We start from the raw sequence: 14,093 nt of genomic DNA, 5'->3' as shown, positions 1-14,093 counted from the left end.
TCCTTTTGAGAAATTTTCATTTCGCTCCCCAAAGTTCACAATTTATTTTCTCACTTTAGCCCTCAATATTTATCTTTTTTCCATTTAAAAACTTAAAATTCTACCTCTCAATTAATAAGAAGGTAAGGGCTTAAAGGGTTGAATCACAATGATGATAATAGAGAAATAAAATGATATAAAAAACTTTCAAACTTTTTTAATATTTTAAACTATTCTAGAATTCTAAGAATATTTTTAAAAAAGTAGGCAAATTGTATAAGGTGAAAATGAAATGGAATCCTTTTCAGCATTTTATCCTTTGATTATTGACTTGGTGTCGAGGAGGGTAAATTTGAAATATTTTCAAAAGTATGGGGGATAAAATGTAATTTTCTAATATTTGAGGGTTAACTAAAAATGTTTTGAGAACCCAAAGGGGCACAGTGAAATTTTCTCTTATTTTTCTTTTCGGTTAAAAAGATGGAAAAATAATTGTAACATTGTGTCCATGAATCTATTTATTTATTTTTTTTTACAAAGGTGGAATTCATAATCTCAGTAGTTCCACATAATCGAATTTCATCTTCGTGCGAGCTTCATGCATTTGGGAGGAGGTAAATCGAGAAGTTGATCGAATCTCATCTTCGTGCAGGCTTTGTGCATCTGGGAGAAATTAAATCGAAAAGTTGTAATTGACCACAATGAAAGATGATAGTATCTTGGTTTCGATAAGATTTAAACATTTGTTTACTTTTACAACTCTGTTCCATCATAACTAACTCAACTATACTCTGGAGACTTGTTCTTCTACTCTATCATTTCTTTGATCCTTGCACTTTAATGATTATCATATTTTTATTTCATAATAGTTCCAATGAAAAATATATGAAAATGAGAAGAAAAAAATAATTATGAAATTGAATTGTCTAGTTCCATCGATCTATATCTAACTAGATTGAATTATTTGATTCAGTTTTTATTTTTTAGTTGAAAAAGAAAAAAAACAATTCAGTTTTTTATGATTTTGGAATAAAAATGGAAGAGTTGACTTGGTTGTTGACTTTAATATACCTCTTTTATTAAAAAAACAAAAGAAAAACAACAAGATCCACAATCAAATAGCAAGTGTATTGATAAATGGATTATTAAAAATAATTAAAAGTTTTTAATATATATATATATATATTATATATATATATATTAGATTTGTTAAAAATTAAATAGTTTGTGGTATTCCATTCCATCGAACTTTTCTTCAAAGTAAACAACGCCTGTGCGTTTTGTTGATTAAACCGACATATCGGAATGTTTCGGTATACCCGTAACGGTCAGGAGATATATCGTATCATCGTTGCCTTGCCTGCGGGGAGATCTCGCTCGCCTCGTCGCCGACGCTTACCCGGCGAAGCAATTCCCCATTCCCTTAATCCTCTGCCACGGAAGGCATCTTCAGGCCTCAGTCAAATCGGCACCAAGCCCCTCGCCCCTGCCACCCCCACGCTCCAACCTCTCCGCCTCCATTCGCCGCCTCCGCTAAACGCCGCTCCGGCCCCAATCTGGTCATCCGCGAGTCGGATGAGCGGAGGCCCCACGCTGTTCGTAGAGCTCGTGAGTGTTGATGGGCGCGCAGAAGAGCATTCAGGCTGGTAAAGGTTGGTTCTTTGCTCGACCTTTAGTATCTTCTTCGTTGTTCTTCTGTAGTAAAAGAGGCTCTTTAATCTAATCAAAGATGTGGCGTTCACTCAGCGAAGATCGATTTCAATGTGGACCTCACTCAGAAGCTTTGTGGAGCGCTATTGTTGCCACATATTAGGTGCTGATCTTAGTGGATTTTGAGTCGAATTACGCTATTTGTGAACGTACATTAATAGAATGTGATTTTTCTTTGTTTAGGCATTCTAGAAATCCATTTTCACAGGTTATTGCAAGGTGCTTTCTATTGTTTTGCAAAAAGTTTGAGTTTTGAGTTGGATAATGATAACGTACTAACTTAGTATTTTGGATTGTGCTTATTGTTTAAGGCTTTCATTGAAGCACCCGAACCTCTTTGGAGGAAATGAGAAGTTGGATATACTGTGTGACAAGGGCCTGGATGATTCAAATATTCTTATTGCATTCAGGCGCCCAAAGCCTGATTGGTTGTGTCAACAGTCATTTACTATTCAGGTGAAGTTTCAATATTCCTGATATTCTCGATCTAGTGTCATATGAATATATTTGTATGTTTTTCTTGTTAAGCATGAACTTTGTACCTAACATCAGCGATAACAAGCTGTCACCCCCAAATTATTTGGGTCAGCTGCTCGGAGCTGACCCCAAATAATTTGGTCTTCTATATAGTTAGAAAAATTCATTTAAATCACTTTTAATTGCATTGATTAGAATTTTCTTTGGTTCTCTCTACCTCTCTTCTTTAACACTAATCAAATTAATGTAGTCTTTGAGCATGTCCATACTACTTTTGAACTTAAAAAGATAAAAAAATTTATTGACATTTAGTTATGTCCTAGTGAGAAAGGTGTTTGTTATTATTGCAATAACCATTTGGGTCTTCTCTTCCTTTTTGAATATCTAATATTGTATTGACCTAAACATATTTCTTGCTTAACATGATTCAGCAATCAGTGGCTCCTGAGATTGCAGTTCACGGATTGCCTGTTGATCATTTCTCTCGTTCAGGGAGTAGTGGTGTCAATCTTTGCCGCTTCTCATCAGGTGTTGATTTCAATGAGCCTTCTACTTCCAATTGGAGCAACACCACAAGCATCAAATTTGAGGTCTTTATTAGTTACCATTATTCAAATGATTATTGTGATTTGAAGCATATAGACCTCTTAAAAAGTAATTGTTGCTCCTTCGTTGATGTGATATCTAAAAATTGGAGACCTTTCTATTGATAAGGATAAGACATCATTGTCAGTTATCCTTGTGAATTGTATCAATAGGTTAGGAGTCATTTTATCTTTTGTATTGTCTATTCTTCCTTATATTCCTGTATTCCTTAATGTGAAGAAAACCCTGGACATTAGTATCAGATACTATTTCTAATTCATATCCCTATTCAGCATGTCCGTACTCTCAATAATGAGGGTCGATCCATAAGCAGGGATCTTGATGGCTTTCCCATAACTTCTAGGTATTTGAAGTTCCTTACAAGCATCACTTTATAACCTAGACTTCAATTTGCTCATCAGTATTTTCTTGTCATTCAGTGGCAGATCTTATGATAATATGGTAGTTTTGAAGCAAGAATCCCAATACGCTGTTGCCAATGATGATAATTTTACAAGAGTGAGTCAGATGACATCCTTATCTATTTTTTAAATTATAGTAGTTATTCTAATAGACCTATATCAATATTATTGTCAAGTTGCGTTCGTCCCAACTATTTGGGGCCATTCTAATAGATCTAATGTGCATCAGTTAAATTTTCAAATGGAACAAGGACTACCTCTTTTATCCAAGTGGCTCATTTTTAATCGTTTCAAGTTTGTCGCATCCAAAGGATTTAAATTGGGGCCCACTTTTTTGGTCACGAGGTATTTAATTGCTTCACTACTCTTTTTTTTCTTGTTCAGACTTCTGGATAATTTCAAACAATTCGTAAGTCTTCTGTTCACTTTCACAGTTTGACAGGTGGTTCCATTGTAGGGGACATGGCACCATATCAAGCATTCGCAATTGGTGGCGTTGATAGTGTTCGAGGTTATGGTGAGGGTGCAGTTGGATCAGGAAGGTCATGCCTAGTTGCTAATGGTGAATTTACAATTCCCGTGGTATGTGAACCATTTTTTCGTTCAGGTTGCTCGTACAATGCCAGGTTTCTTGGGTCTCTCCATTCTCTGAGTTGACTTCTGCTCCAGCTCAAACAAATTTTGAGCTCAAGTTCAAGTTTGATTCAACTACAAAAATTCAAGTTTGAGCTCAGCTCCTTTAACATTTTGCTGCCCTCGAGTTGAGAGAATAACTATTTACATAGCTAAACAAGTTTGGCTTCTTTTATACTGCTAAAGTGCTTTGCTCTTACGAGTCAGAAATTTTTCCTATCTTGAACTTGCTTAAATTTGGAATTGACTGCATCTTCAGGTATAGTTAGAATGCTCCACGATGATCTCCTTGATTCAAGGGGATATTGGACCAAGGCTGAGGCTTGAGTTACAAGCAAGATCAAACATTCAAAATTGAACCTACATTACGATCTCTGAAATAAAAAATCTAACAAAGTAATGCTATTTGGTTGCATTTATAAGCTTGTGAAACTATCATCAAGCATCAATGAACTTGCTATAGTATATAGAAAAATTAATAATGGAGACATCTCATTGACATTTAAGCATGTATATGGAGAAATTGATAATGGAGGCAATTTACTGACATTTAAGCATGTCTATGAAGCCTTTAAATAAGTCTACTCGAGTGCTTATAAATGATTCAATTCGTATTTGCCCATTCATTAACTCCTCATTTAGAGATTGAAACAAGAACACAAGTTAAGGTTGACTTGCTAAGTAGCTGAGCTAACCTTGAAGGAATTTTTATTGAGATAAGCTCATAAACACGTGCAAGAACAATAAGTTGGTTCATTCACAGCCCTACCAATTGCTAGGTTCTTCTAGATTTTACATGCAATTGGTATGTGCATGTTCTGATGCTAGAGCTATTCTTCGCTGCAAGATTTATGCAATTATGATTGTAGATGCATACAATTAAAAATCTTCTTTGGCGTGTTTACAATAATTAATACTTTAAAAGTCCTTTTCCACATGAGGGTGACATGATATTTAATTGTTTTTTGATGTAATCATACAAATACTCTATGCCATTTGGATTTTGTTTAATTGCTCCATTTTTTTTTGTTATAGACCAAGGAATTAGAAGGTGCCATCTTCATGGACTTTGGAACTGACTTGGGCTCTGCACGTCATGTTCCAGGTAATGTTTGCCTATTTGATATCCGTCACTGCACAACAATGGATAATATATATGCATTCTTGTTGGAATGGAAGTTACCTTGTAAAGAATCCATCTAATGGTCTAGATGTTGTGACCATGATCCAAATTCACATCATAAATTGAGCTGCACAAGGATTTTGAGGTTTTGTTGGTAGTTCTGTTATATCTTTTCCCTTATTTATAGGAGTTTGGAAATTCCTTACCACTCATAATATGAAATTTTTTCATGACACTTAAGATTTCATTTTTGCTCTTTTTGTCATCTTCTTTACCACTATATTTCCATGGATATATATTATCCAACAATTCTTTAGTTTAATAGGCAACATTTTGAATCCAGTGTCATCGCAGCTGAGTCGATGATTTTTTTTCTTACGAATACTACTAGTCCATGCAGACTAGCAGCCTTGACTAGGTGAAGATGTTTGACTTTTTTTTTTTGGAGAATCAATAGTGATATATATGCTGTGATGAAACCATTTGTTTCATTGAAAGCTTGACCTCTTCGCAGTTATTTGTAGCTTCTCATCGTCAGGTGAATGTGTTACAATCACCCGCCGGAATTGGAAACCATGAGTGGTAGTAAAGAAAAAAGAAACATGAAAACCTAGAGAGAGAGAGAGAGAGAGAGAGAGAGAGAGAGAGAGAGAGAAACTTTGCTGTTTTGCTCGATTCATCCTCTTTTACATGATGCCTATTTATGAAATAAAAATTCAACTTGATAATAGTGATAGTTTCATTGTTTTGTCCCATTTATTTTTGATTTCTCGAGATTGATTATTTGTTGAGACTACCTTTTATTACTGTATTATGATTGACCCTCCCTAGATCGTAAAAAGATTGTCATTTCATACATCTTGGCTGACACAGTTTTCCTCATGCTCAATTCTTCATAATATCCCTCATGTTGACAGTTGCGAGTTAGTCCTATTTTCTTTAGTAGCATGCTGTCTTATTTGGATGAATGCTTAGGTAATCCTGCCCAACGAAAAGGAAAACCTGGCTGTGGACTCGGTCTCGGCTACGGCATCCGCTTTAACTCGCACTTTGGCCAGTTTCGAGCAGATTACGCTATCAATGCCTTTCAACAGAAGACAGTCTATTTTGGCATCAACAATGTCGGGTCATGATATCTTTGAGTTTAAGGGCTTGCCAGTGGATGATCTTTATTTGTGCTTAATTGGAACTTTCCCTTTGATGTTGGATCTTCGATACTTAAGTCATAGGGATCTTTAGTTTTCTCAAGTTTAGTGAGAAAGTTGTTCATGTCAAATTCTTCATGAAGGAAAAGAAAAAGGAAATCTATGTCTCAAACAATCAATAGTCTTTGAGCCTTTCTATAGAGGAAACAATTTCATTAAAATACATTGAATCGATATACAATCTTCGTCAAATGTTTGTCTTCTTTTGTGCAATAGATGATAATATTGTCATATATGGCCACATATAGAGCCGAATAGGCTCGATCATGTGAAGATTTTTGTATGGTGATGATTAGGGTTGTGAATTTTATCATCAATCATTTATAAATTCATTGGAATGTATTGCACATTATTGATGCATAACAAGTTCATATGCTTGCTAAGTTGTTCCATATCTATAATATCTTTAGGTTAGTTTTCTTGGCCATTTATTGTGAACACCAACTAATATTTCTAAATTAGGCTGTGTTGAGTTTTCAAGGGTAAGTTCACCATATGAGTTGTAGAACTATACAATGACATTGTATATGAGACAATTCATTGTTTAAAATTTCGACGATAAGCAAAGGTACTATCGTAGCACCTCGTGAGGCTTTTGTGAGGACCTTTACAGCTTCCGCGAGCTAGAGATCATAGGCAAGATCTACCAAAGGGAGTAAAACCCTAGCAAGCAATGAGATCTCAACTCTTGAGAACTGCTCATTGCTATATCTATGAAATGGCATACATTCTTCCTTCACACATTAGGAATACTTAGTTTTTGTTTAAAAGAGAGAAGATATCAATTCATAAACCACTTACAAATTAGTCTACAATATCTGTAGTACAAAATATGGTACTATGAAGTTGAAACTATTTCGATAATAAACAAAAGAAATTGTGAGAATCAGAAGAAAAGACAATCACCATGTTTAACAACTTTGTAAGACTCAAGTTTAGAAACACCATAAAAACAGCCTTAATACAACATGGTAACTAGAATACAAGCAGAATTCTGTGGCTTCATGACTTGGTTTATGCATATCAGGAGGGAATCAAAGCCACCTGTTGTATTGGCTGGTGAGGGAATCCCTCAGATTTGAGTACAGCCCATAGAGGGAATACTGCTGGAGATTGGACACCTCATACCATGAGTTGAGTGCCACCTCATGCTTATCGGTGCCTGAGAAAGCCAACTGAATGCCGATGCTGCAATCCACTTTTCCATTCTGATTCTGGCCTATGCAATCGGATGCCCTAATGGCACAGCCCTGGTTAAGACAAACATAGGATGAGGATCCTGAACAGGCAGAGCAATCAGTCTTCCAGTGAAAATTCTGAAGGGTGCCTTTGTGGAATTCTAGTATCTGGAAGAAAAACAAATGAGTTTGTGATTTGAGGTGTTCTAGTTTCATTACCAGACATTGGAGTTCATAAACATGTGCGTACCAGGGTAAAGCTGGTGATGGCATATGAACTGTTACCGACAAATATTGGGGTTGATCTTGCTGCATACTTCCTTCCAGCAAATGCTACCATGTGGCCTGCTCTGTTGATCTGAAAAAAGCAAACACATCAATGACCAAAATGTAAATGATACAAAGCTATGGTGCAGATTTAAAGTTGTTGCCAAGGTTCCTGGTTTGAAATTTGTCTTTACCTAAGTGAAAGCTTACTTCCGTAATGTAGATTACAAAAAAAACATGGACAATGCAAGTATTATGAAGCTTCCGTTAAGCACAAGATATGCATGTAAACTTAGAGGAGGAAGCACATCAATTCTAACACAATAATCTTTTCTGGCCCAAAAAGGAGAGTGGTGATGTTTGTGTGTCGGTATGTAACATGGGTAAGGAAAGCGTAGATGAAGGGTCTAAATATCAAAGGTTGGGTCCAACATAATTTGATGATGAATGGACAAAAGCCCCTAATGGTAAAGGACTATCATAGAGCAGAATCACAATGTAATAGTAAGATAAGAGGGTTTCAGGAATCAAGGAAACATGTCATGAACTAAGCAGCTTTGGATTGAAATACAAAAACACAAAGGAAAAAATTAAACACCATTAATATCTCCAGATAAGTAGCTTAATTTACAGTGACACTCTTTTACTATATCTATCAACAAACATCATGGAGTGACTCAGGAATTTTGAGAAAATATGTAGTCCGTGTGTGCCTACTCCACTGAAGCCCTTGTGTTGACTGTTATAAGTAAACAAATTCTTATTTTTAAACCTTCATGCAATTCATACAACAATTAAGCTGGACTTATCATAATCTATAATTCAAGATACAATTTACTGTGGGGACAATTCAATTTCTTTCTTTAATTACTTACAACCATGGCATCAAGGCACTAATTTGTAGAGGAAGCTCAGAAGAAAGCACTTTGATTCCTACAGCACGTCCCAGGAGGAAAGTTGATCTGCGCGGCAAGCAAAGAAAGTAGCAAGCGATCCCAACGCATGGAACCTCACTTTTCTGGACTATTTCTACAATTTTAGAACCCTACTATTGAGATGCCGACTTAATTGGGACGCCGGCAATTCAAAACGCAACCATCCAAGCAAAAGCCCTAGCGAAATCTCGGAACATAATCGAACGGCAGGAGGTTGGAAAGGGGGAATTCGAGATCTTACAGAAGAGTCGGTGGTGGTGGTGTTGACAGTGAGGAGAGAGATCTCGTCGACCTTGGGGCGGAAGACCACGAGCTGAGCGCCGCGGGAGGAGAGTGAGAGGCGGCTGTCACAGGGGGAGAGCTGCAAGGTCCGGTTCTGGTTAAGGTAGAACGAGTCAATATTGGAGAAGGCAATCCCGAAGGTGAATCCATCCCGCCGCCGGACCGTCGCGTCGTCGCACGGGCTGAAGACGCCGTTGTGGTCGCCGGCCTCCGCCGACCCCGCCATCATTACCGCCAAAAATATCGCCACCGCCACGGAGGCAGCCGCCGCGGATCTCGATTCCATATTCCTCGTTCTCGATCGGATTCGCTCTCTTCTTCTCCTCTCTGCGACCGATTGGTTGGATGGATCGAAGAAGAAGCGAGCGGAAGCGTGGACTTTGTTTCTGGCTTCAGGGATTTTTAAATAGTCCTGGGTCATTGAACAACGCGATAACGAATGGACTCTTCGTTCTGTCAGCATCTGGCAGTGGGCCCAACCAGTGGGTACCACATTTGACCAATGACAATGCAGGTATATAAAGGACTATTTAAAATGGGCGTATTAGCATCTGAAAATTTTTTAAAATGTTTTAAAATTTTATTAATACCAAAATATACCATTCAATAATTTTTTTATTAAAATATAAATGGGTTGGATGATAATTTAAAATAGTAAAATATATACTTTAATTTAGAATAGGAATATTTTAACAATAATATAAAAATATAAAAGAACATTATTGATATTTTATCGCATTATCCTTCTCTCCTAGTGGAATCCGCCATGATCTAACAGTCCCACGATCATTTATAAATAGATAGATCGGAAAACTACAGTTGACCACTACGGAGAGGACATTATCTCGACAATACCTTCCCACCTCAATAAATCTACCTCGGACTAACCAACTCAACCACGCTCAGGGGCACATTATCATTCTCTCCAATAACAATAGTATGGGGCATGATCAAGAAGTTGTAAAGTTAAAAAAAAAAAAGTAGAATAAATTATCAAAGGGTGAAATGTAGTTTTTCTAGCTTATTTTGATAATCAAATCTTAAGAAGTATAGTTTCTAATTTGAACTTAATGTTGATAGAAAGTTATAATATTTGATACGGAATTTGGTACTTCTTATTTGTTATGGTAAAGAAAAGAAGGTCAAATTTATTTTACATGAAAAACATTAAACATCTATATCTTCAATTCATCCATAAAATTGATCATAGAATTAATTAAAACTTGTCTTCATATTTCCTTTTTATCAAAAACAAAGTCTAAATTAATTTAATATGTTATGTCATTAATATGTTTAAACTTTTATCATATTAAATTACATTTTGAATTATATTTGATCATTTAAACTCCACATACTTTGATATCTACATTACCATCTACACGTAATTAAGTATTTTCCTTTTGTATTATAAAAATTATTTTGAATTAACAATTGTTCCATTTTAAACGATTCTATTTTGTTTTCTAACAACTATCTATTTTTATTCAATTTCATCTTTAAAATTGTCAATCTATTGATACGAAGGGCATAATATAATTAATACAATAGCAATTACAGCTAAATTGATTCAACCACATCACCTAGTTTAAAACAACTAAACCATTTAGCTAATTCATAACATATATATTTTTAGAAGATTAATTAATCAATGTTTTTTAAAATAAAACAAATATTCTAAAATAAAATATGAAATACTTATGTTCACAATCTTCTTAGAATTATTAACAATGATGCATAAATCTCAAGAAATAGGAACAAACATGACTTAATAGTCGTTATGATGAAAGGGAAAAGGAAAGATATTATGCAAAAGATAAAAGAGAGAAGAAAGATGATTCCCTTCTATTTTGCTTACCTTTTTGTTAAGAAACTGAAAGTAAAGGGGAAAGAAGCTACCAACTCAAAGCAAGGAATTAAGAATCTTTTGGTCTTTAATCAATGCGTTGAGCCCACCATCAACTTCTTCTGCATCTCAAAAGCTGCTGTAAGTGACTTTGCATAATCCTGAGACTGAGAATATGATCTTGAAAGGTAAAGTTAGTGAACAAAAAAACAATAAAACAGTATTGGAGAGAAGGTGTTGAAACTATACAGTTGTTATTGACCATTATGGGCATACAAAAGGACTGCATTATGTATCACGCATAGGGTAGTAACAACTCAGATGCCTCACTTAAGCCAAGGTAGGTGTTTACAAATGAAGAGGAAAAGATGGATCAGCTTTAGCCATTTACTCTCATCAATCTCTGCAGAGAATAAGAAAACATTGAAACAGAACAGTCAGAAACAAAACTCCAAGAAACGATAAAACTAAGGTCTTATTACCATAGTTTCTTTCATATGGAAATTTACTCCTGCCAAGGAGTTTAACCTCAATGAGTTCAGCTAGGGAAAATGAAAGTTAAATACTTTTCTGATGTCTCTGGATATGTTTACTAGATATCCCAATTTAGTCCCACCTGATGAATTATGGATGTAGACAAAACTCGATAAAATACTTTCGCGATGTATGTGGATATGTTTGCCAGAGTTTTAGTATGGCATCCCAATTTAGTCCAACATGGTGAGGTGTATTTACTAGAGTTTTAGTGTGACATCCCAATTTAGTCCAGCATGGTGAGTTATGAGTTATGGACTAATATGAAAGTTTTATAACCTTTGATGAATTAGCTACTACTAATCTGGGCTTAAACATTTTGGGTCAAGGTCAGACTTAATATGTCATGGCTTTCTCTAAGCAAATCATGGGATGCAAACCAACATAAGTACTCAGGAGACTTCTCTAGGTGAATATTAGTTCACAATGAATTGATGCCTTTGCTTTCAGCAATCTAGCAAGAGATTGCCTTAGTGGCACAAATAAAGAAAGAGATAATTGGGCAAACCACTAAAGATCGAACACAACTAAAATGAACATTACCAACTGAAGTATTAGTGAGCTGAGAGCTACTAACAAAAACTTTATACAAAGTACCATCTTCAACTTGTAAGAGGTTTAGTGATAAACTCGAATCTAGTCTTCGTCTCATGCAACCATTACTACAGTGACCAAGTTGCTTCATGAAAAAAATAACAAATTGATATAGCAGATTGTGTCATTACCTCAGACATTTACCTCTGCACCAGGACCTTCAACAGCAGAGACTGCAACCAAGAATGGAGCACTCAATCTTGAAATATAACACTGTCAGCGAGGTTAAGCAGCGGATCAAGGCAGTCTGGAGAGAACTTCCGCGCGAAGAGGTATGAGTAGGTGGAATTCGACCTCCTTAGTTCCTTAATGAGATCGCCCAATATCTCTGGCGGCCGATAGGTGTGTGGATGGCCACCTACACTGTCAGTCCAATTCACTCTGGTTAAAGTGTACCGGGTGCATCCCTCGGGGTCCTGCATCTCAAGGAGGGTCGGGAAATAGTGCTCCTCAGGGTAGCAAGAATCCTCTCTAGATTTGAGGCAAGGTAGCTTAAACTTCTTCCACAGCCGGCGGTCACGCACAACCATCACCGCATGGCGCCTTGCCAGGATAAAGAACTGTGAACCAACGCGGAACTGGTCGAATGGCACTTCGGGGAGCATAACGTCGTCTCCGCGAGCAACGTAGCGGTCCCACAGGCCTGGTTCACCTGCAAGGATCTCGATGAAGCTCCGGTGCCTGTGACGGAGCACGCCATCAGCGTGGGCTGGCGGTGGGGAACCGGGGTCGGCAAAGACGGCGTGGTAGGTGAAGCGGAAGGAATGGAGAGGGATGCAATGCTGGGAGACGAGGGCGAAGAAGGCGTTGGACGAGTCGTCGATCAGTGCTGCCGCGAGGAGGCGGCGTGCCGCGGAGATGAGAGTCGGCGACCCGCGCTGCGTTGCTTTGGCGGGGATGAACCTACCGCGGAAAGAGGGAGTCGGCGGGAGCAGAAGACGGACGGAGGGGTCGGCGTGGATGTAGACGTTGAACAGCTGCTCATGCCCGCGGAAGAACCGTTCCCAGAGTGGCGCGAAGAAGAGGTCGGAGTTGGTGAGGAACATGAACGCGATCTTTGGCGTCGCGACAGCGCGTCGGCGGAGCCCGCCGGCCCCGCCAGCAGACGCGAGCGTGGCGCGGCGGAAGAGCGCGAGGTCATACATCTCATCGCAGTCGGGTATGCTATGGAGCCTCTTCGGCGGCAGAATTCGCGGAGCCAAAAGGAACAAAACCGGCACCGAAACCAGCAAAAACAACGAGATCAGAAACGGCGACGAGGGAACAGTCATCGCCCTCTCTCGATCCTGATCCCAAATCCGGAACAAAACCTTCATCCCCACCACCAGCAAACCGAACGAATCGAAGATCAAAAACTCTTTAGGGTTCTAACGCGAGCAAATCACCTTCAGGATTCGAATCCTCAACTAAATGCCGAATGCGAGAGGCATCGATCAATCGCCGCCGCTCCCAATTTCTCCTTGCGAACATCAAAATCCAAGCTTGGCGCTCGGGGAGGGTTAAAGATCGAGATTTGCTCGGTGGAGTGAAGAAGAGTGGAGGGATTTCCGTATCCATATCCCTTTCCCATCTCTCCTCCCACGCGATTATTATTATTATTATTATTATTTTCCATTTTTAAAAAAATGACATCTCGGCGATTCACCAGACCATAGCGCTTTCTTTTAACATTTACTAGAAGACGCGTTTGCGCCCAAAATGCCGTGTTCTTTGCGATTTAGGGTTTAGGATAAATCCTAAATCAACTAAACACAATTTGTCAAAGGTTTATCTTTGTAGCTAAATGCATGCTTCCGCTGGATTTAGATTTAGATTTCTGTTAGCTATACAATCTTTCTTTCAACAAAATTGTGTTTTGGTATTAGCATAAACCACGACTCACGTGGTAAAAGATGATAACACTCATCTAAGACGACTTTCAGTATCAATTTTACATCGATTTGAAAGTCGTTAAATCGCGATGGCCTCTTCGAGTGTCTAAAAGGATTGTTCCTTAGGATTTGATCATGTTTTCACCTAATAATCTATTACTTGAGTACCAACTTGATTATATCCGTAGAGGTAACATAAATTGTGACTCATGATGATCTAAATATTCAAATTCCATTATACTAATTTAGAAATTGATGATTTTTTTACTTATTCATTTTTAAATAAATTTAGAGTATAATTTATATACACTCATTTAAATGTTGATATTTAAAATATTTGTCTATAATAAAATTTGATTTTTGATTATTTTACTTAGAGCATCCATAATGACTCCTATTATAACACTCTCCACCTCATTAAAAAGCATGAGATCCACTGCCACATACTCGTTATA

General features: G+C 37.5%; 3 protein-coding genes across 4 annotated transcripts; 1 reads left to right on the top strand and 2 right to left on the bottom strand.

Annotated features, from left to right (window-relative positions):
- The first annotated feature begins 1,375 nt into the window (after positions 1–1,375).
- LOC141831898 (outer envelope protein 39, chloroplastic) lies at positions 1,376–6,297 on the top strand. 2 transcript variants are annotated; one of them, XM_074719314.1, is made up of 11 exons: positions 1,376–1,631; positions 1,726–1,792; positions 1,873–1,908; positions 2,001–2,145; positions 2,598–2,756; positions 3,045–3,115; positions 3,192–3,270; positions 3,403–3,518; positions 3,608–3,755; positions 4,842–4,911; positions 5,905–6,297. In XM_074719314.1, exons 1-11 carry the CDS (start codon positions 1,598–1,600, stop codon positions 6,060–6,062), a joined length of 1,083 nt encoding a protein of 360 aa, XP_074575415.1. In that variant the 5' UTR covers positions 1,376–1,597; the 3' UTR covers positions 6,063–6,297. The 2 variants fall into 2 exon arrangements, with proteins under 2 accessions (XP_074575415.1, XP_074575416.1); XM_074719315.1 differs by lacking the exon at positions 1,873–1,908.
- Positions 6,298–7,011: 714 nt separating this feature from the next.
- On the bottom strand, positions 7,012–9,157 carry LOC141831903 (uncharacterized). The gene is made up of 3 exons (XM_074719323.1): positions 8,756–9,157; positions 7,563–7,670; positions 7,012–7,480 (listed from the first exon to the last, which is right to left on the bottom strand). The coding sequence occupies exons 1-3, from the start codon at positions 9,080–9,082 to the stop codon at positions 7,169–7,171; spliced, it is 747 nt and encodes a 248-aa protein (XP_074575424.1). The 5' UTR covers positions 9,083–9,157; the 3' UTR covers positions 7,012–7,168.
- A 1,717-nt stretch (positions 9,158–10,874) lies between these two features.
- On the bottom strand, positions 10,875–13,299 carry LOC141832195 (glycosyltransferase BC10-like). The gene is made up of 2 exons (XM_074719681.1): positions 11,899–13,299; positions 10,875–11,042 (listed from the first exon to the last, which is right to left on the bottom strand). The coding sequence occupies exon 1, from the start codon at positions 13,081–13,083 to the stop codon at positions 11,962–11,964; it is 1,122 nt and encodes a 373-aa protein (XP_074575782.1). The 5' UTR covers positions 13,084–13,299; the 3' UTR covers positions 10,875–11,042; positions 11,899–11,961.
- Positions 13,300–14,093: the final 794 nt, after the last annotated feature.

Source organism: Curcuma longa, chromosome 7 (genome assembly GCF_044706935.1).
Source record: "Curcuma longa cultivar G26 ecotype Majalengka, Jawa Barat chromosome 7, ITB_CL_G26_1.1, whole genome shotgun sequence".
NCBI lineage: Eukaryota > Viridiplantae > Streptophyta > Magnoliopsida > Zingiberales > Zingiberaceae > Curcuma > Curcuma longa.
Note: the sequence above shows the minus strand (reverse complement) of the source record. Positions and strands in the feature narration are given on the sequence as shown.